Source organism: Hyperolius riggenbachi, chromosome 3 (assembly GCF_040937935.1).
Source record: "Hyperolius riggenbachi isolate aHypRig1 chromosome 3, aHypRig1.pri, whole genome shotgun sequence".
NCBI classification, from domain to species: Eukaryota; Metazoa; Chordata; class Amphibia; order Anura; family Hyperoliidae; genus Hyperolius; species Hyperolius riggenbachi.
Window position 1 is genome coordinate 182,136,516 of NC_090648.1, and position 21,708 is coordinate 182,158,223.

General features: G+C 45.2%; 2 protein-coding genes across 2 annotated transcripts in view; one reads left to right on the top strand and one right to left on the bottom strand.

The window, feature by feature from the left end:
• BLOC1S6 (biogenesis of lysosomal organelles complex 1 subunit 6) overlaps positions 1-2,428 on the bottom strand; it is a 35,514-nt gene extending 33,086 nt beyond the window's left edge. Inside the window, exon 1 of the mRNA XM_068275399.1 lies at positions 2,150-2,428. Coding sequence (XP_068131500.1) covers positions 2,150-2,225 — 76 coding nt within the window. The 5' untranslated portion in view covers positions 2,226-2,428. The remainder of the gene's footprint in view (positions 1-2,149) is intronic.
• Positions 2,429-2,452: 24 nt separating this feature from the next.
• SLC30A4 (solute carrier family 30 member 4) overlaps positions 2,453-21,708 on the top strand; it is a 34,103-nt gene continuing 14,847 nt past the window's right edge. Inside the window, exons 1-5 of the mRNA XM_068275398.1 lie at positions 2,453-3,013; positions 8,038-8,184; positions 10,711-10,864; positions 13,300-13,495; positions 15,762-15,867. Of these exons, the coding sequence (XP_068131499.1) occupies positions 2,638-3,013; positions 8,038-8,184; positions 10,711-10,864; positions 13,300-13,495; positions 15,762-15,867 (979 nt within the window). The 5' untranslated portion in view covers positions 2,453-2,637. The remainder of the gene's footprint in view (positions 3,014-8,037; positions 8,185-10,710; positions 10,865-13,299; positions 13,496-15,761; positions 15,868-21,708) is intronic.

Here is a 21,708-nt window from a genome sequence, read left to right on the forward strand (position 1 = left end):
TTGGGGTCTCCTCATCTTGCCATTCCATGGCGTCTCTGACTGACTTAATATATGGTTGTACCAGGCTGAAGTCGAAACCAACTGGTGGTTGGTCCGGCTCTGTCTCGACATTAGTTGGTATTCCGGGATGTGTACCCGTATCCATGTTCTGGGTATTTGGTTGGGAGGGCAAGGTAGCTATATACTGGTTCATGGACTCCTGAACCGCTTGTTTGATCATATGAGCAATGTCCATTGGTCGTTCAGGTTCCCTGGCCATAGAGTCAAAGCATGCCCTGCACACTAGCTTGCCAGTCATGACTCTATTGCCACAGGCCCAGCATTTCTTCCCAGAAGGTGAAGGTGACTTTCTACGTCTGGGTGATCCGCGATCTTCCCCTCTTTTTGACAAAGAGCGCCTACTGGAGCGGGAACGAGATCGAGAGCGGGATCTAGAAGATGATCTTCTCCTTGGGGTAGATTTCCTCCCTGGAGAATATCCCTCATCTTGACCTCTGTAAGGATCCGCCTGGTCTAAGCCTCGTACCTGCTCCTGAATTAGGCTGTAATATAAGCAAAAACAGCCTATTAGTAAGCACTCTTTTGTAAATGAGAAGAAAGGCCACTTACTACCTGCTTCCTACCTCAGGCCATCCAACTGGTCACTATCAGGCAAAGACTCCATGATACAGCAACCCTGCCGCAGAAAACACAGAGCATACTATTAGTTTGCTCAAAATAATAATAATAATGCATGCCCCAGCGCTTCCCACCGAAGATTGTTTCTTACCAGTCACAGTGAATTACTGCCCATTCAGCTGGTCCCCACACTGACCGCGCTGCACTTCCGTCAGAAGCCAGCGAAAACTGACAGCTAGCTTCTTAAATATCCCTCCCCAGCTCTCCTGACCATCACAGAGCCGAAAGCGGAACTCCGGATGGAACGCACGCCAGAGCGTGCATCCTACTGCAGGGGGAGCGCCGGCGACACGCCATTAACCAGGTAACTAGTATGGAGTCAGCCACAGCAGCGCCTTGCGCTATGCATAAAAATAATTAGTAGTGTCTGGGTGCATTGCGGCCCGCACTAACCTTCACCATGAGCAGGAGAGGCTCAACCTGCTGGCATGGTAGGAAGCAGGATCTCTGCAACATGTAATAACTTCTAATCCTCTTGCACCGGTCCAGGGGTGAGGTGATTACGAGGACAAAAGACTGGGGAGGGACGCTCTAGGGATTCAATTTATTCACTATTGGTCCTATGGGGTGAAGTGGGCGGGACTTAACCCTATCGTGCTGCCATGGAGACATATGGAAAAGTTGATTTATTACAGAGACTGTGAAAGTACAAAGTGCTGCAGTAAGCCAGAACACATTAGAATAGCTTTTGGAACTTGTAGGATGATAAAAAACAGGATGCAATTTTTGTTACGGAGTCTCTTTAAAGGGAAGGTCCGAGGAGTATAAAAATAAAAAATCTACTTACCTGGGGCTTCCTCCAGCCCGTGGCAGCCCTCGTTGAAGCTCTGGTGGCTCCCGTTCCCTCTGGTGGTGAAGCCGACCTTACCAGGTCGTCTTCTCCTGCGCTTCAGCATGCGGCTCACTAAGTCGCACTGACATCATCCGGACTGTAATGCTCAGGCACAGAGCTACTGTGCCTGCGCAGTACAGTCCGGATGACGTCAGCGCAACTACATGAGACATGTGCTGGAACGCAAGTAGGCCTCTGGTACCAGAGGGGGCTCCGGCCCACCGGCAGGGAGCGGAGCTGCGGCGAGGGCACAGGATGTCTGCCAGGGGCTGGAGGAAGCCTCTGGTAAGTGGATTTTTTTTTTATATTTTTATGCTCCTCGGATGTATCCCTTTAAATGAAATAAATATGGCAGCCTCCATATCCCTCTCGTTTTAGATTCCCTACATAACCAGACACTCTGTAAAGTGTTGTGGAAGATACCAGCACTGTATAAAAACATAATAGTAATAATAATTAAATTAAAGATAGTGTATTTTGAAACAATTATTTGTCCAGAAACTGAACCAAAACATATAAGTTCACACGCTTCTGCAATATCATAACCTGACTGGAGCACTATGAATGACATCTTCTGCTGTAAATGTCACTGCAATAGGTAAAAACACGTATGGAGGATAATACTACAGGCAGACGTACCTGGTGCAGCATCGGGCCCTTGGGGCGACGTGTTACTTTCTATCCTGAGACCCTCACTTTTGCCCTCTTCCTCCATGAAATCCTACCTAGCCCCCCACTGTCAGCTGATACAGCTGACCAAGCTCAGCCTCCCCTACCCTGAGGCACGTGACCCCTGCATCAACAAACCGGAAATAACTAATTTTCTATTACTGTTCATTCATATCTATGTTAATAAAGTTTCAAGAAAAAAAATCATGCGACGTCTTGTATTGGATGTGCGCTTTCACAAGTAGAGGTCCGCATAACATGCCAATCAGGTGACAGGCTGCCTGACGCTCGCTCTCATAGTCACGTGGCGCAGTGGTAGCCCTGCGCGCCGCCGCGCTGTCATGTGATGCATTGTTTGGAATGTTAGCTGCTAGTACCCGGAAGTGGCTTGCAGATACTGTGACACTTGTGTGCAGGCTGGAGTAGAGGCGAGTTCCGTGCCGAGCCGGCTGCCTGCCATGTGGCGGCGGTGGTCTCAGGACTGGTGGAGCACCCTGCGTGTGAAGCTTCGCCGAGACGAGCAGACTCCCTATCTGAGCGATGACACAGGCTTTGACTACCCAGACGAAGCGGCGGACGGCGAGCTGCCCAGCTTCAATAAGCTGCGGGTGCTGGTGGCGGATGACGGGCCGGCTATTAATGGGGGAGCCCTAGCTCTCTCCTCTGACGACGACGACGACTCCCTGCTGGAAAGGGAACCTCCGCCGCCTGTTCGGTCAGAGCCGTGTGAGAGCTGCAGCCAGCAGCGGGACAGGCAGAAGCAGGGGAAGGTGAAGAGAAGGCTGGGACTGGCCGCTATACTCTATCTCCTCTTCATGGTGGCTGAGCTGCTGGGTGAGACTCTGTCCAGGCAGCCCTGGGATATTTTATCGCTTACCTTTCTTTACTGATAACCTATTCTGCATGTGAAGAATCGTATAGGAGTATCATAGGGGGAGCCTTTACTAGTCCTGTTTTGCTTAACCTGTGTTGAGTAAACTTTCCCATAGATTTTTGATCTACTGAAAATAGATTTGCTGTCAGCTGACTCTATGCCCAGGGCTAACCAGATATGGGAGCAACTCATGTGCATCTGATTAGACAGTGCAAGGATCTGACTCTGTTCCTGCCAACTTTGGTTATTGTAGGTTACAAAAAGTGGTAAAGCAGAATTGTACACACATCTAGGTATAGGAGTTAGTCAAATCAGTAATTGAAAGTCCACTAATTACTGTTTAGTAATTAGTTACTGTTCTAGCTCAAGTTATCTTTCCATCTTCTGGCCCATGCTTCTGCCCATAGAGTGCATACTGAGCATATGTAAGTACGTTTTGTGCACACAAAGTATAACGATCCCGCTTTTGGGTCCCCCCCCCCCCCCCCCCACTCCTCTCGGCACAAGTGCCACTGGGAATGTAAATGTAATCTTTGCATGCCCAGTCCAGGTGCATATTTCCAGAAGAAACCTATATGACAAGCTTTTTGGGGAGGAACCTGAAGCACAGAAACAGCAAGTAATTGCTTTGAAATACTTCTAGTAACACCCTGAAACAAGCATGCAGCTAATCTAGTCAGATTTGTCATAGACATCTGATCTGCATGCTTATTCAGGATTAGATTATTAGAGGATCAGCATGGCAGCCAGGCAGTGTGCATTATTTAATAGGAAATAAACATGTCAGCCTCTATCCCTCTCACCTCGGGTTCTCTTTAAATTGCTTCAGAATACCAAGAAATATCAGACCATTTCATTCTCTCAGCTTTGTTGTAAGAGCTGGGGATCAAACATGTTGGATCCAGTGCATGAGATTTGGGTGCAGCTGGCCCCACCTTAGACCATAATAGGAATTTAGGCTATAGCGGTGCACAGTAACTTAGGCACCTTCAGAAGACGGAGCTGAAGTTACTTTTAAAACACTGTAATTCGAACACCAGCAATCGCTGGCAGCCGAATTACATCATTCCCTACTATCCATGTGGACCTGGAGGGGGGTAGTAATTAACGCCGCTGGAACTTGTGCAGGAGCATGGTAAGCCATATATCTGCTGTATCCTGCTCCCAAGTCTCCTGGCGGTGATTTCACTTGTACTCGCTGGGAATGGCTTCATCCAGTTCAAACATGCACCAGTGCACAAAGAAAAGTCCATCAAGGCCCGGAGGAGCAAATTTGATGTGAAAATAGAACACCTTTCAGATGAATCACATTGAAGACTGTAGGCCAGACCTTCTCATCCGATATCAGTGCCTGACCCCACAAATGCTCTTCTGGAAGAATGGTCTAAACTTCTTAACTCCTAAAGCTTGTGTAAATTCTTCCCAGAAGAGTTGAAGCTGTTGCACTAAGAATGGGTTGTCCTTAAAGTTCATGTGTGTAAAGACAAGAGTACCAATACTTTTGTCAATATATTGTATGTAAACACTGGACAATACATGGAAAATATCTCCTCTTGCAAATCTATTTGTGTAAAACTCAGTTAACCACTTGAGGACCCCGCCTTTACCCCCCCCCCCCCCTTAAGGACCAGCGTTGATTTAGCTGATCTGTGCTGGGTGGGCTCTACAGCCCCCAGCACAGATCAAATAGCAGGCAGAGCGACCAGATCACGCCCCCCTTTTTTCCCCACTAGGGGGATGATGTGCTGGGGGGGGGGGGGGGGTCTGATCGCTCTTGCCTGCGTGTGGCTGGCGGGGGGGGGGGGCACCTCAAAGCCCCCTCCACCGCACGATTCTCCCTCTCCTCCCTCCCTGCCCCAGAGATCGGAGGCTGCACAGGAACAGATCTGTCCTGTGCAGCCTCTAACAGGCTCCTGCCTGTCGTGACAGCGATCCCCGGCCGCTGATTGGCCGGGGATCGCTGATCTAGTACAACGCTGCTGCTATAGCAGGGTTGTAAAAATGTAAACAAAGCGGATTATTTCCGCTTGTGTTTACATTTAGCCTGCGAGCCGCGATCGGCGGCCCGCAGGCTATTCACGGAGCCCACCGCCGTGAATTGACAGGAAGCAGCCGCTCGCGCGAGCGGCTGTTTCCTGATTAATTAGCCTGCAGCCGGCGACACAGATGTGCGTCGCTGGTCCTGCAGCTACCACTTTGCTGACGCGCGTTATGAGTGCGCGGTCGGCAAGTGGTTAAACCCAAATGTGAGCAAGGCAAATTTTCCAAGCAATCATGTTAATTTAACCGCTTAAGGACCAGGGGATATTGCAGTGATCGGTGCTGCGTGGGCTATACAGCCCGCAGCACCGATCAGGTATGTGCCAGGGCGATCAGACTCCCCCCCCCCCCCCCCCCCTTTTTCCCCACCGGGGGGGATGTCCTGCTGGGGGGGTCTGATCGCCGCCGGCTATTTTTGATTTGCGGGGGGGGGGGGGGCTCCTCAAAGCCCCCCTCACCAGCGTTTTCTGGCCTCACCTCCGTTCCCTCCCTCTGGTGTCCCCTCTGAGCGGCGCAGGACGGATATCCGTCCTGTGCCTGATAGGATAGGCTTCTGCCTATCAGATGCCGGCCAATCAGAGACCGGGGATCGCCGATCTACGTCACGGCGCTGCTGCGCAGCAGCGCCGAATGATGTAAACAGCGGGGATTTCTTCCCCGCGTGTTTACATTATGCGTGCGAGCTGCGATTGGCGGCTCGCACGCTGTTCATGGAGACAGTCTCCATGAACTGGCATGGAAAGGCCGCTTGATCGAGCGGCCATTTCCATGCTATACCACTAACGACCCACCGACGCCTATCGGCGTTAGGCGGTGGTTAAGTGGTTAAAGAGCACCAAGAGAAAAACGTGTGTGCCAGAGCCTGAAATGTAATGATCTGTGTCTGTGCTTCCACAATTTGTGGGTGGAAGGGTTGCTAACTCACTCACTCACTCACTCGCCTGTAAATCATTAGATGTCAGAAAACTATCACAAAGAAAGGTCTTATGTATAATTAGTCTATGCAAAGTATTATGGTACACCTCAATCATAGACTAGGAGGATGCTTGGCATAAGTGGTAGGTAGCCTCTCTTAATCAATATCCACACAATTTGAGCACACCTCAATCACATACCTATACCCAATCCTTTATATCCCAATATACCCAATCCTTTATGCTGTGTCAAATTGGCAACAATTGTCTCGGGGGTCTTGTAGGATGTGTGTGTGTGTGTGTGTGTGTGTGTGTGTGTGTGTGTGTGTGTGTGTGTGTCGGTATTGTCACCATAAAAATCAAATTTCAACAGCAACTGGTCTTAGTGTATTAAGTGATAAAGATGCTAATCCTGCATTCAAAACTTGCAAAACTTTTTTTCTGCTGTAAGTTTGGAGTTATCACATACTTTAGGAGCACTGGCCCTAGTGCCAAAGAGTTGAATTCTGGGAGTTCTTTTTATCTATAATATATTCATCCTCTTCCATTTATTTCCCTGCCTAGCTGCTTATCAGAAACACCCTCTGATTACTTGTGTTTACAGGCAAGGCTGAGGTGACTCAGTGATTGGATGTGTAAACAAAAAATGGACTGTGCAGTTGTTAGTATACACCTCAGTGGGAGTGTCTGAAGACTCTGGGAGGAGGGCAGCTAATGAATACACAATGAGCAAGAGAAGGAAGGGGGAAGACAAGAGTCAGGGAGGATATGTCAGCATTAGCTTGGCAAAATGGCCACTAGAGATGTGGCGAACTGTTCGCCCGGCGAACATCTCTGGGGCTTTTACTACTTCTGGGTCGCTCTGACCCGGAGTAGTACGCCTGCTCCGCCCGGCGGAGCGCATCCTAGATCGCGCTCCTGTTGCCGGGCACTCTCTGCGCATGAGCGTGACGTCGTTCATGACGTCACGCACATGAGCAGAAAGTGCCCGGCAACAGGAGCGCGATCTAGGACGCGCTCCGCCGGGCAGCGCAGGCGTACTATTCCGGCTCAGAGTGACCTGGAAGTAGTAAAAGCCCCAGGGATTTAGAGATGTTCGCCGGCGAACGGTTCGGGAACCGTTCGCCACATCTCTAATGGCCACTGCCTAGAATAGGATTTTCTGCTTTTCCTTTGTAAAATTTGCAGGATTCATTACGTGGATAGCACACTACATCTGTTATGTAAGTAGAAGTAGTATTTATCTACTTATATATGTGTTTTTTATTTCTAGGTTAGCATGGGTGTCGCTTGTTCTTTAAACAAACTACGTATGGGGGTTGCTCTTCACTAAGGGCTCCGCCGTGCAGCTGTCACTGCTGCACGGTCTTAGTTCTAAGTGGCCAAGAGTCCAGCACCACTGGTGTATGCTTGGAGATGTAAAGGCTATATCTCCCTGTATGTCTTGACATGTCCTGGCATGCATAGTGACTATATCTTCCTGGCATTAATTAGTGATCAGTAACGTCACAACTCCCTGCATACACCAGTGGCTGGGAATGTGCTGGACTCACAGCCATCTTGAAGTGGGGTGGTGACAGCTGTTGCGTGGAGAAGGGGGGCTACGGAACCTCCATAGGTAAGTTGACGCTCTTTTTTTTTTCCCACTCCAGGGTATGTAGATATACATATTCTATATTTAGTGACTAGACTGCAACTAGTCACAAGACACGTATAAGTCGCATGTGTCGGCATTTAAAGAGATGAGCTGGCAACACTGGAAACATACTGTGGTTTGTATAAATGTGACGTCAAGATATAGGTGGTGTTATTCTCTGAAGTAAGAATTTAAGAAGATTCTCTGTTCCTCATTTAGTGACTAGGATAACATACCCACAGTCTTCAAAATCTTGTATAGTTTATCTAAGTGCTTCAAAAGTAGCGTGTACTAAATGACATTCCTCTAACAGCATGCCTTTATAGGCCTCTCAGCACAGCTTTAAAGAAAAATTCTTTTGGGATTATTTGACACTTTAATCCTTTTATTGTAGGTGGATATATTTCCAACAGCCTTGCAATTATGACCGATGCACTTCATATGCTTACTGATCTCAGCAGTATTATTTTGACCTTGCTAGCCCTGTGGCTTTCTTCAAAGTCTCCAAACAAACGATTCACCTTTGGATTCCATCGACTGGGTATGGTTCAGTTTTACTGGTTATAAATGATAATAATCTAACCTGCAGCTAAGTACTGTACTGTGGCTATCAACTTTATTTAAGTCTCATCAATATCTACCAATCAAATTATGGCTTTATAGCATGGAAGACGTGGATGCAATAAAGTGCTTTTCAGTATCATCATGATATATTTCTTGGGTTTTGAAACAACTTGATTTTACTAAAGATTCCATTTGGGTTTCAAGACAGGATTACAGATGAGTGAAAGGAAGAAATTTCAAATGGTAGGTCAGAGGCATTTAAAGTCCAAGCTTGTGAAAGACAGGCACCTCATTTATGGATGTTTCTTAATTTGTTTTAAATGGTCTTTTTATATTTCTTGCACACTAGTGGTCCTGTATGTTCAAAATGTTTTGCCCACCATTCCCAAATGAATGCCCCTTCTCTTTATAATATGCTGAACGATTGGAGGGTCTTTATATGCTGTTAAATTTTCTCCAAACTGAATCAGGGGTCTACTTAAAGATAATTCAAGCTAAAAATGTATCTAAAAAGCAACTAGTTGAAAAAGCACAAACCTCCTCCCTGCCAAATACTTACTGAGCCTCCAGCGACGTCTTGTAGCTTTCCTTCTCCCTTGGTGCATGCAAGCCGTCATGTCGCCTGACCTGCATTGGGCATGCCAGTTAAAGGGGCACTATGGCGAAAAATTGTAAAATTTAAAATATGTGCAAACATAGACAAATAAGTACATTTTCTTCCAGAGTAAAATGAGTCATAAATGACTTTTCTCCTATGTTGCTGTCACTTACAGTAGGTAGTAGAAATCTAACAGAAGCGACAGGTTTTGGACTAGTCCATCTCTTCATAGGGGATTCTCAGCAAGGCTTTTATTCTTTATAAAGATATTCCCGAAAAAGGATTTAAACAATGATGCAGGCCAGCCTCCCTGCTCACTACACAGTTTTTTGGCAGTTGGACAGAGCAACTTCCATTCACTAAGTGCTTTTGAAAATAAATAAATCCCTGAGAATCCCCCATGAAGAGATGGACTAATCCAAAACCTGTCACTTCGGTCAGATTTCTACTAACTGCACTTGCCTGCAGTGCCTTATGTTAAATTCGGCCCTGTTAGGGACTTTTTTTTAATATGTATCTCATGAGTGTATATTACAATTATTTTTGCAAATAAGAGCTTGTAATTAGTGGCAGACACAACTGAAAAATATACCTTTATTTCCAAATAAAATATTGTCTCAATACATCGTACTAGAGACCTATTTTAAACGTTATAATAACTGGGACAAATGGGCACATAAAATGTGTAGGTTTTACCCACAGAAGTAGCACATTTTATTTCAATCAGCTAAAAGTATGTTTAACCTCCTTGGCGGTAATCCCAAACTGAGTTCTGGCTAAGCCGCCGTGGAGGATTTCTCAGGCCCTGGTGGGCCGATTTGCACATTTTTTTTTTTTTGTTACATACTTTGCTAGCTGCGTGTACTACATGATCGTCGCCGCTCCGCGCCGATTTGTCGCTACCCGCTGCGCCACCCCCTCCCCCCAGACCCCTTACGCAGCCTGGCCAATCACCGCCAGGCAGCGCTAAGGGGTGGATCAGGACTCCCCCGTGCGCCATGATGTGGATGACGTCATCCCGATCATCGCCATGGCGACGGGGGAAGCCAAACCGGAAATCCCGTTCGCCGTAGGCGATCGGAAGGGATGGGGGGATGCCGCTGCACTGCTGCTATCATGTAGCTAGCGCTAGGCTAGCTACATGATTTAAAAAAAAAAAAAAAAAAAAAAAGTGCTGCGCCGCTCCCCTGGCAATTTTTTTTTTTTTTTCAGTTATTAACCATTCTTGCAAACCAGTTTTTTCTTTGTCCAAAATGTGCAGTGCACTATCTAATTTTAACTGTCCCTCCATTATAGCTGAGGAAGTTTCTTTGTAAGAGTTTGAAATTACCTTCTATACCACAAAAAGTTTCCTGTTAAAGCAACCTTATTATAATATTAATAATATTTTTTTTTTTTTTTTTTTTTTTGGGTTATGAGTGTCAAGGCCTTTCAAGGAATCGTCAGCCAAATCATGCTTCCCCATGATATACTTACCCGTGGCTTCCTCCAGCCCCTTGCAGCAGACATGTCCCTCGCAGTATCTCAGCTTGCAGCTGCCGACCTCCTCCACTGCGCCTGCACGAGCGCCGCTGTTAATAATCTACATTGTCTTCAGTGTACTGTGCAGGCACAGTAGTTCTGCGCCTGCGCAGTACACTGCGGACAACGTGAACTTTGACAGCGGCGCAGTAGAGGACAACTTCGAGGTTGGCCTCTGCACCGGCAAGGACCATGGGTCAGTGGCTACGAGCAGAGATGCTGCGGGTGACATGTCGGCTGCAAGGGACTGGAGGAAGCCCCCGGGTAAGTATATCATGGGACAGCAATATTTGACTGACGACTCCTTTAAATTGAAAGAAAAATACTGCTTAGCATGTAGGTGCTCTTGCTATTAACTTTATTTTTTCTGTTTGTCTGTTTCAGAGGTCCTGTCAGCCATTATCAGTGTATTGCTGGTGTATATTCTTACAGGCTACTTGTTGTATGAAGCCATTCAAAGAACTATTCATATGGACTACACTATAAATGGAGATGTAATGCTGATAACAGCAGCTGTTGGTGTAGCTGTAAACATAATGTAAGTTGCACAAATGGGTCTCTATGTATTTCTGCTTTTATTGAGTAGCTATATATTTTTTTAAATATGTACCTTGCTACATTTTTCAGTCGTAAATAACAAAATAAGTAAAACTTGTAATGGATGTGACTGAGTTCTCCCCCATGCTGTACCAATTAGCTTGAGTACGAGAATAAATTAGCAATCCTTTCTTAATGCATTCACGATATGAGTTCCTTAATTTAGTAATTCCTTGTCACAGTGTACCTATTTTACCAGAGGAATTCCTGCTTCATGCTCGATCATTGACACGTGGTGTCTGTTTTTAAAAGCGAGCAATAAACGAAAAATTACATTTTGCATCGTCAGCCACATCCCTTGCTTTGGTTTTGTATCTCTGATGGACCAAACAATTTTTCTTCAGTTAGCTGTGTTCTCTTGATTAGCTTTAACTTTGACTTCTTAAAATACCAAAGTGATATACAGAGATATCAAAATTGGCCAAAATACCAGTTGCTTGAAAATAGAGAAATTTAGACAGACCAAACTGACCACAGCTTGGATTGACTTCAGGAAAGCCTATGACACAAGACCACATATGTGAATGCCTGGCACCTTACAAAGTCTACAGGAACCTTTGTCAAACACTCAATGGGACAGTAAAAGACAACACTGGAAGCTAACTTAAGATGCTTGTCATCAAGTGTGGCATATATAAAGGTGATGCATTGTGCCCATGCACAGGCTAAAACACTCTCAGACAAATAATCACAAGGGCAGGATATGAATAAATCTTCAGGAGTGGAAGTACAAACCGCCAACTCCTGTATATGTATGACATCAAGCTGTATGCGAAGATTAAACAAGACAGATTTACTGACCCACATGAAAAATTATATGCAAAGAAATTGTGCTTTTTCTCAGTGATGGTTTTCCAAACTACATGGGAATCTAAACTACAGATCTTATTTTTCCATAGTGATAGTTGAATGGACACACCATTTGTGTCTTGACGACTAGTCAGGCATAATAGACTTTTGCCTTATGCAGTGGGTTTTAATTAATTTTAAGGAGTGAATGTGAAAAAAGGGTTAATTAGGCGTTAATGTGCAAAAGAAAAAGAGAAAAGGGCCCAAAATGTGTGTTTTTCCTTTTATGTTGAGAATGTAGAAGTAGTTAATTCGGTCCTTGAAGAGAGGTGGAGGGATGAGGTTATTTATATCTGTACTCTCTAAAGGTGAATTTGGATTTAGCTGTCTGGGTAAGGCCTGGCACAGGTGAGTCAGTGCTCAGCAACAGGAGTGGCTCAATGTTCTTTTGCTAGCTACTGAATATCAGAAGTATGAAAATGTCTCAATGAAAGCGTGTGCAAGCAGGCATACAGCAGCTTGAGATATGCATGGGAAGTGCTTCCCAACTTTATGGGCAGGTGCGTGGCAAGTATGCAGATTTTTTTTAGCTAAAGGGGGCGGAGCATTAATGTCCTGTCTTCAGGGGCGAGGTGGGCCTACCAGAGGAGGGGGCACTGGCACAATAGACAGGCCAGGCAAGCGAGTTCGGCCTGTGGGCCACAAGTTGTACAGAACTGTGCATGACGGTCACAAGGACTTGGTGTATCCCATAACAATCATTCACATCATATGTACTAAACTGGTTAAAGTGGACCCAAATTAAAAATACAAGATTTCAGAAATCTATTTTCTAAATTATAATAATAAATAGCAGCCTTTTTTCAGCTGCATTATGACAAAAATAAAATATATTTTACATTTATTGGAGGAACCCCTCCCTTCCTTTCATATTGCCGGGACAGAATCCGGCAAACTGCTGGAGTAGATGGTGTCCGGCAATGGAGGAATTGCTAATGGCTGCCCCCAGTATAACCCTAGCTATGAAAAGAGAAGGGGGAAAAGCATGCACTGAAATGATCATAGGTTTGAAGGAGTGTTTATTTATCTTTGTATGTGTCAGAGTGGTGCAACTAAATATTTTTAATTAAAAAAAATGTTTGGTTTGGGTCCGCTTTAACACAGAAACCGTGTTACTTTCTCTAATAGAGAAAGTGCAGCATAAGTGCTGTCGCCATTTAGGTCCAACAGAAATTTCAGCAAAGGCTGCCAGTTGCCAGTAAGCTAGAGCAATGTGACACCCTAATGTAGTTGCTATTCCAAGTATATGTTTATGCAATGTCTTAATGCTATAATATTCCGGGCTGTGGTGATTATTTTATAGAGGTGAGCTCAGCTCTGCCCCAGGCTAAATAACCTGTTCTCACAATTCTATCTTTTATTGGAATGTACTCTACAAACCTACTTAGTTTATTTTGAATGTACTCCACTACTGATTGCCTGAAGGTGAAATTTGGCAAGTCCTGTGAGCCTTATTGATTGATCCTGTGTATTCTTGAATTTCCTACTTGTTTGTTTGTGTCTCACTTTTCTTTTTTTGTCTTTCAGAATGGGATTTCTGTTAAATCAGACAGGCCATCCTCATTCACATTCACACTCTCACAGTGCTCCTGCAAGTTCCTCTCCTAGTCCTCATGGCCATAGCCACGGTAGCCTGGCAGTGCGAGCTGCATTTGTGCATGCACTCGGAGACCTTGCGCAAAGTATCGGAGTATTAATAGCTGCTTACATCATTCGATTTAAGGTACAAGCCATAGAGGTCCCAAATGAAGACTGCACACTAAATGTATGCAGTGCTGGTTTGTCCTTTAGGTCTAGGATATGATTGTTTTAGCAGAACTGTTACATTTGTAAGGTTAAATAATAATAGTACTCATAACCTAATTAAAACCATTTTAAAGGACCAATAAGTGACAGCAACATAGGAGAAAAGTAATTTATAGCTCATTTTACTCTGGGAGAAACATATTTATTTTTATGTGTTTACATTGTATTTTACAATCCTTCCCTGAGCTATTCTGCTCGTATGCTGGTGGCCCTGTTTTGTAAATCCCTGGGCTGTCACAGCAGTGGCCAGTGGTTGTGAATTTATAGAAAGAGAGACCTGGAAAAGCCATAACACCTGCTGACCGCACCCACAGCTGTGCTCTGTACCTGTGCAGCGGATGCACAGGCAACAATATACAGTCAGAGGGTCTTCTGATCTCTCCAGGAATACAGATCAGTAGCACGTTATAAATGGGGGAGCTTTATTTCAATTGGTTAATAGTAGAGGGATTTGTTAACATGTATTGTCTTTTATACCTAAGAAAGCAAATATATATATATATATATATATATAATATATTTTACCACTAAATTAAAGTCCTAGTTGGCATTTAAAATAAAATATAAGTAAATTCAGATGGAAATATAAAACGTCATAACTCTTTAATAGTGCAGCACTAAAAGGCAAAAACTGCTCTGCTCTGAGGCGGTTAATGTCCAGGTAATGAGCCCGTTCATCAGTTGTTTTCTTTGAGGAACAGGCGGAATTCGGTTTTGTCTGCCCATCATTATGGATGGTCAATGAGATGCAAATAATTCCAGATCCATTCAGGATTTTGCAAATTTATGCAGCTTGAAAATGTTCCAATCTAATCCTGCCAAGGTGGCATTTGTTGGGTCCATTTTCTTACTGTACCATTTTACATAAAACATTAGCACAGTCCTGAATCGATTGTGAATCAACTAAAATTGGGCTAGTGCTGTTGGACCACTATAGCAGTGTTGTGCTGCAACAGTATTTTATATGGATTTATAGTGTAATTTTGGTTTAAAGAGAACCCGAGGTGGGGTTCTGACAATGCTATCAGCATACAGAGGCTGGGTCTGCCTATACTGCCCAGCCTCTGTTGCTATCCAGATCCCCCCCCCCCCCCAAGCCCCCCTGCGCTCTGCTATCCCCCATAAATCACAGCCGCGCTGTCGACACGCAGCGTGTCGCAGCGGGCTGTGTTTACCTCTGTAGTGTCAGTCTCGGCGCTCCCCCGCCTCCTCCATAGCTCTGGTCCCCGCCCGCGTCCCTTCCCTCCCCACTGATTGGAGGGAAGGGACATGGGCGGGGACCGGAGCTATGCAGGAGACGGGGGAGCGGTGAGAATGACACTACAGAGGTAAAGACAGCCCGCACAACGTGACTGTGATTTATGGGGGATAGCAGAGCGCAGGGGGGCTTAGGGGGGGGATCTGGATAGCAACAGAGGCTGGGCTGTATAGGCAGACCCAGCCTCTGTATGCGGATAGCATTGTCAGAACCCCACTTCAGGTTCTCTTTAAAGCATGCGGTAACTACACCAAGTGCCGTATAAATACCGGGGTGGAGGGGAGAGTGATGGGTATGTGTTTCATACTCACCAAATCCAGGCTCTCACCTTTGATCTCTTCCCATGAACGTGCTGAGCCTGGGCTTCCCGACGTTGGATGTATTCCCACTGAACTTACTTGAGTGCACTGTGCTGTATTTAATGGAAAACTGAAGTGAGAAAAAATATGGGGGCTGCCATATGTATTTCCTTTTAAACAATACCAGTTGCTTGGCAGCTCTGCTATCTATTTGGCTGCAGTAGTGTCTAAATAACACCAGAAACAAGCATGCAGCTAATAATGTCAGATCTGACAATAATTGTCAAACACTTGATCTGTTGCATGCTTGTTCAGGGTCTATGGCTAAAAGTATTACAGGCAGAGGATCAGCAGGATAGCCAAGCAACTACTATTGCTTAAAAGAAAATAAATATGGCAGCCTCCATATCCCTCTCTCTTCAGTTGTCCTTTAAATGGGATTGTCTCTTGCAAAGGCCTAGAGCACATGTACTGGTATAAGCTTTGCAGATGGCAACCTTTTCCACATCATAAATCACTAAACATCTGGAACAGGACATGGTTCAATCTACATCTTGCATTTTTCCCAAAGCACTGCGGTGTAATGAAAATGTATGTTTACTTTTTTTTTTTTTTTTTTTTTACAGCCAGAATACAAAATAGCGGATCCAATCTGTACCTACATATTTTCTGTACTTGTCATATTTACTACCATTAGGCTGGTACGAGATACAGTCCTTATAATACTTGAAGGTAAGCAGAGACATCACTTTAGTAACTTTGTAACTTTTTTTTTTTATGCTTAGGAGCCTTATATAATATGTCTGATTAGTAAAAGAAGAGAACAATCCTGCACTGCTCCAAGGCCTTTTTAATTGTATTTCAGTCAGTGAAAATCTTCATCCATAAAACATTCAGGTTTTTCACAGGAAAGCAAACATAACTCCGTGCGCCACGGAGCCTCAGAGGAAGCTCACTCAGAGCGAAACGGTCGTCAGGCGGGCCGCTGCCATTCCCACATTGCCCCACAGCCAGGACCTAAACAGGGTATGTCAGTTATGTTTGCTTTCCTGTGAAAAACCTGAATGTTTTATGGATGAAGATGTTCACTGACTGAAATACAATTAAAAAGGCCTTGGAGCAGTGCAGGATTGTTCTCTTCTTTTACTAATCAGCTGTACTATATCTAGTTTACCTATCCATGCACGCAAAAGGCTATACCCTGCACCCTGATACCATATAGTGGAGACCCTCCCCCAAGGCTGATATCCACTGTGCCAGCCCCTTTTCACTCTGTTTATTCATCTTATATAATATGTCTTAGGGCTCATTCACACTACACAAGAGCTTTTTAAAGGACTTACGAGGCCAAGTCCATCAAAAAAAATAAAAAAAAAGTTAGCTACCTTGCTCAGCTTGTAAGGCACGGAGGACGCCGTCCGCGCCCTCCGTGCTGTTCCGCCTGGTCCCCGACCGCGCGGCCCGGGTCGGGCTCCCCAGCCCTTACCAAGATGGCCGGCGGAGCTGGCCGCGGCTGCGCAGTCCGCATAGCCGCCAGCGTGGATCTGGGGGTTGGCCTTAGAGCTGCGCAGCCGCACTCGCGGCTATGCGGACTGCGCAGCCGCGGCCAGCTCCGCCGGCCATCTTTGTACAGGCTGGGGAGCCCGACCCGGGCCGCGTGGTCGGGGACCGTTCGGGGGGCTGTGCAGCGGCGGGGACCAGGCGGAACGGCACGGAGGGCGCGGACGGCGTCCTCCGTGCCTTACAAGCTGAACAAGGTAGCTAACTTTTTTTTATTTTTTTTGATGGACTTAGCCTCGTAAGTCCTTTAAGTGCTAAAGATTTTAAGCTCTTAATAATGCAACGCTATGGGGGATTTTTACAAAATCACATCAATCCAGTGAGAACACACACACATAGGATAACATTAGCAAGAGCTTTTAAAATCACAAAGTGCTTAGAAAAGCTTTTGTAGTGTGAACAAGCCCTTCCTCCAGTTCTTGAGACCCCCTCTATTACCAGTTTGTGCATATCTGCATTACATTTTAGGAAAGCTTTAACAGATCGACTTAAGCGATTATCACTTTTTTCTAAAAAGTAAAATTACAGCCATTTACCTTCTATTTCCCCAACCTGAAAGCTGGGCGCACACATGGCTGTGCGTGAAAGGTCGCATTTTCGGACATGTGCATTTTTGAGGGGGTTTTTTGTGTGCGTTTGCGCTTTTTTCCGCATATGCGTTTTTCTTACGTTTTGCATACGTTTTATGCAAATCACTAAGCAGACAGCAGGAAGCGGAAATGCATCAGAAAACAAGAATAAAAAAAGCATACAAAACGCATTACATTGCGTTGCCATTGACTTTCATTATTTGCGTTATGTTGATGTGTTTTTGAAAAATATGCAACAAAACCAGCGGTTTTAAAAACGAAAGTTATAAAATCCATACAAAACGCATATGCTTTTTTTTAATGCGGCCCATTGACTACCGTTGCAGGCAAAAACACTGTGTTTTCCCAGCCTTAATCTACCGCAGAGCAGCTTAAAATCAAACACAGTTGCTGCCAATTTGAAACTGGACTAATCCAATCTGCATGCAAAATTGTGCGTTACGTAGAAACATTTTGCAAATCATAACTCATTTCCAAGCACATTAACTATTTGGCTGTCTGTTGCATTACATATTTAAAGCTTGGCTTTTGAAATTCCAATATTAAATGTGAACTGTTCTTCTAAGTAATTTCATCAATGTTAATTAACAACTGTTGAATTGAGTACAGTGGTATCTGATTTACTGCTGATATCTTGCCATGCATAATGTAAGCTGGGCATCTAGAGAACAGAGTGGTGTGTTCCCCATGAGCCAGAGTTCAGCAACTCCACTAAAAAAACACTGTTGCGTAAATGTCAGTATTCTGCAGTCTCTAAAGCTCACTCCAGTCCTTAAGGCTTGCATGTTGGCTACACATGCAATGTGATTGCTTTATTGCAACTGGAATCTGTAGCATTAACTTTTAAAACAAATCTGTGACAAAAAAAAAACAGCCTCTGGGGGTACTTATCTCGGGAGGGGAAAGCTTTTGGATCCTAGTGAGGCTTCCCCGTCCTCTTCACCCTCCGGGATCCAGAACTGGCAGCCCCTGAACACTAGAAAAGTAAATCTTTACCTACCGTGATCCTGTGCAGACCCAGTAGCAGCTTTCCAGTCAGGCTCAGGTGGAAATAGCTCTAGTACACAGGCCACTAATGTGATCTGTAATCACATTAATGACCACATCTCACGGCATGCACTGCTGCAGCTGGGGATAGGCTTGACATCACTGCAGGCACTTCTAACCTTCAACAACAGTAGCAAGATGGATGCCCTCATATAGATGCGGGCTACAGAGCAGCCACTGTAAGTAAATCAATGCTGCCCCTCCCCAAACACTCAGATTTATAAACCTTCCTTGGGAGGTTAGTTTTTAGATATTTTTTACATCTTTTAAAAAATGAGGTGCTTAGATCTGAATCTCCATTGTTTATCATCATGCCACTCACTACTTGGCATAGGTGATGGCACAGACCAGGTTTAGCATAGGTAAACAGAAGACCGATGAACTGCTTCATGTACAGAACAGGAAATAAGCTGTTATGCTGTTTATTCAGACCCATATAGTGAAGAATGAGTTACACTTGCCTTGTTGCCTTTTTATTTTACTTACAGTAGATAAGTTTTTGTTTTACTGCCCTCTGATAGCTGGGTCTTGGTGAGTTCTAAGCTGGGTCTAAAGATACCCATACATCAGGAGATTATGGGCAAATTCGACAGAGACAAATTTTTCTCTAATCAAATTAGCATAGATTACAGCAGAGAGGAATAAAGAGAAATGAGAGGCATGCAATGCCAATGTTTAGCACTCCTTTTTGGCTACTGAGGGATCTGCTGCCTAGAGAGGTCATAAATTTTTTTTCAGGCACGCAGGCACATTCCCCACTTACAACAGCACTGAAATATCTGTTCATAGAATCCAACAATTCTATTCCTTCTGCAGCTGCTGTTCACCCCTATTTCTTTTTATGGACTGTTTCTGAATGCCTATGATGCTTATTTATTATACTGATGTGTACATTAGAAGTTGTGGAATTTTAAATAAATCCATATTCCTAATGGGAAAAAGTATACTGGAATGCTACTGATTCTGATTAGGACTTTATTAAAGTGAACCTAAAGTCAACAAAAAAAAAGATTAACTCACCTGGGGCTTCCCTCAGCCCCCTGCAGCCGATCGGTGCCCTCGCAGCCACGCTCCGATGGTCCAGGACCCGCCGGCGAACACTTCCGGTTTGGCCGTCACCGGCCGACAGGCTTGGGAACGCGAGTGATTGTTCGCGTTCCCAGCCTGTATATCGCCCCCTATGCCGCTATTGCGGCCACGCTACACTACACTATTCTGCATGTACACTGTTTACACACGTTGCTATGATATCGCTGTTAACACTATCGGCACAACGAGCGTTACTAGGTTCTTTACAAGCCGGTAACTTTGCCATGTGGTGTGCAATGTTAACGGCCTTTTCTGCACCAACCCCATAGACCCTTTCACACCCTGGAGCAGCAAGAAATCTGTGAGAAATGTAAGCATAAAGGTCTTTTCCAGGACGTCTCAGGACAGCAACCCTGAGACTTGTCTCCTTCCATTTTAGATTGGACAGGACGCTAGTTAAAAAATTAACATAATGAGATTAGGCAGGAACAGGCAGCATATATAAGACAGCATTCCCTTACCCTCCTCAGTTGTTTTCCTGTCCAGCAGGATGCTGGTTCGCTGGAGGGGCTGGCTACCCATGAGGGAACTTCAGGAGCCGCGGCTGCCACGCTTTCCGACTTGCGCTGGTCAGTTGGAGCCATGCGCGGACGCTGGCCGCACGCATCTGCCTCTCCCTGCATTGTGCGCAGACGCGCTGAAGACTGGAGGTCTTCCGTAGACGGACTTCCGCCGGAAGGACGCACGCATCACTTGACGGAGTCATGTGATCGGCTGAGAGGAAGGAGGAAGTCAGCCTGGCGTGCGCTGCAGCGGCCATTCACCGCTATAGAGCTAGGGCTCCGAATCGAGGCGGAAACGGCGCGGATCAGGTAAAAGACCTCAGGTGCATAACCTGAGTTTGGGCGGAGCACCACAGAGTGCTATTTAAGATGGCATCATGGTCATTTTTTCTATTAGGCTGACCATGGAAACACCCGCAGGCTCTTGCTCCCAGGGCTCTGAGGAGACAAGCTCCACTCCCTCTCTGGTATGTGTCACATTGGTTATTTGACTTAATACCTGAATTGTGTGTATATTCATTGTTTGAGGGAGGTTCAGGCTTTAGCTATTTCCTTTGTCTGTGTTTTTCAGCCAAAGAATGTAAAGTCGGATTCAAGGCACAAACAGGATAGGCCTACCAAGTCTGATAAAACTGATAAGCCTGATAAAATGACTACTTCTGAAACTAAGTCTGTACCTAAGTCAAAGAAGTGTGCAGTATGTAATACTCGTATGCCGGACTCAGCTAAGCATCTGTGTCAGTCTTGCACGGAAAAGGTGGTTAAGGACGAGTCACCCACTCTGTTAAAAGACCTTATGGGTTGGATGAGATCAGAGATGTCATCAGCTATTCAGGAGATTAAGAGATCAGCCATAAATCCTGATGTGCCCCCGAGTACACCTCCTGTTACTCTACCTTCCGATGCCCCTATTGCTGGTACTTCCCAGTCCCCTATCAGACCACCTAAGAGAAGGAGGATTGAGATAGACTCAGAAAGGTCAGAGGGGTCAGAAGGTGAAATAGACATTTCCTCCCTTGAAGAATTACCCCAATCAGAAATTGATGCATCCGAGAGTAAAAATGTAAAACCATTAAAGTTTGCTTTTTCCACTGACTTTATGAAAGAACTAATTGAAGCAATGCATTGTGCAATGGGTATTACTAAAGAACAAAAGTCTTTGTCACCTCTAGACCAGATGTATGAAAGTCTTTCAGATACACAGTCACCTTTTATCCCTGTTCATTCCAGTCTAAAAGACATTATAAAGAAAGAGTGGGATAATCCGGAAAAGAGGGCTTTTTGGCCTAAATCCCTGGCAAAAAGATATCCCTATAGCCCGGAAGATCAGAAATTCTGGGGTCACTCTCCAAAACTAGATCCAGCCTTGTCCAGAGTCTCTAGAAGGTCTGAGCTTCAGTTTGAAGATTTTGGCAACCTGAGAGATCCCATAGATAAGAAAATGGACAACATTTTAAGACGGGGGTGGGAAGCGGTCACTTTGAATTTCAAACCATCTGTAGCCTCCACTGCAGTTTCTAGATCTTTAAAGATCTGGTTGACTGAATTACAGACCCAGATCGCTACTGGAACCCCTAGGGAAGAGATCCTTAACTCCTTTCCTAAGATTCTGCATGCCACTAACTACCTAACTGATGCAGCAGACGATTCAGTCCGCCTTACTGCCAGAGCTTCTGCTTTAGTGAACACAGCCAGACGAGGCATTTGGGTCAAAACCTGGCAGGGAGACACATCATCAAAATCTAAGCTATGTGGAGTTCCCTGTGAGGGCAACCTGCTCTTTG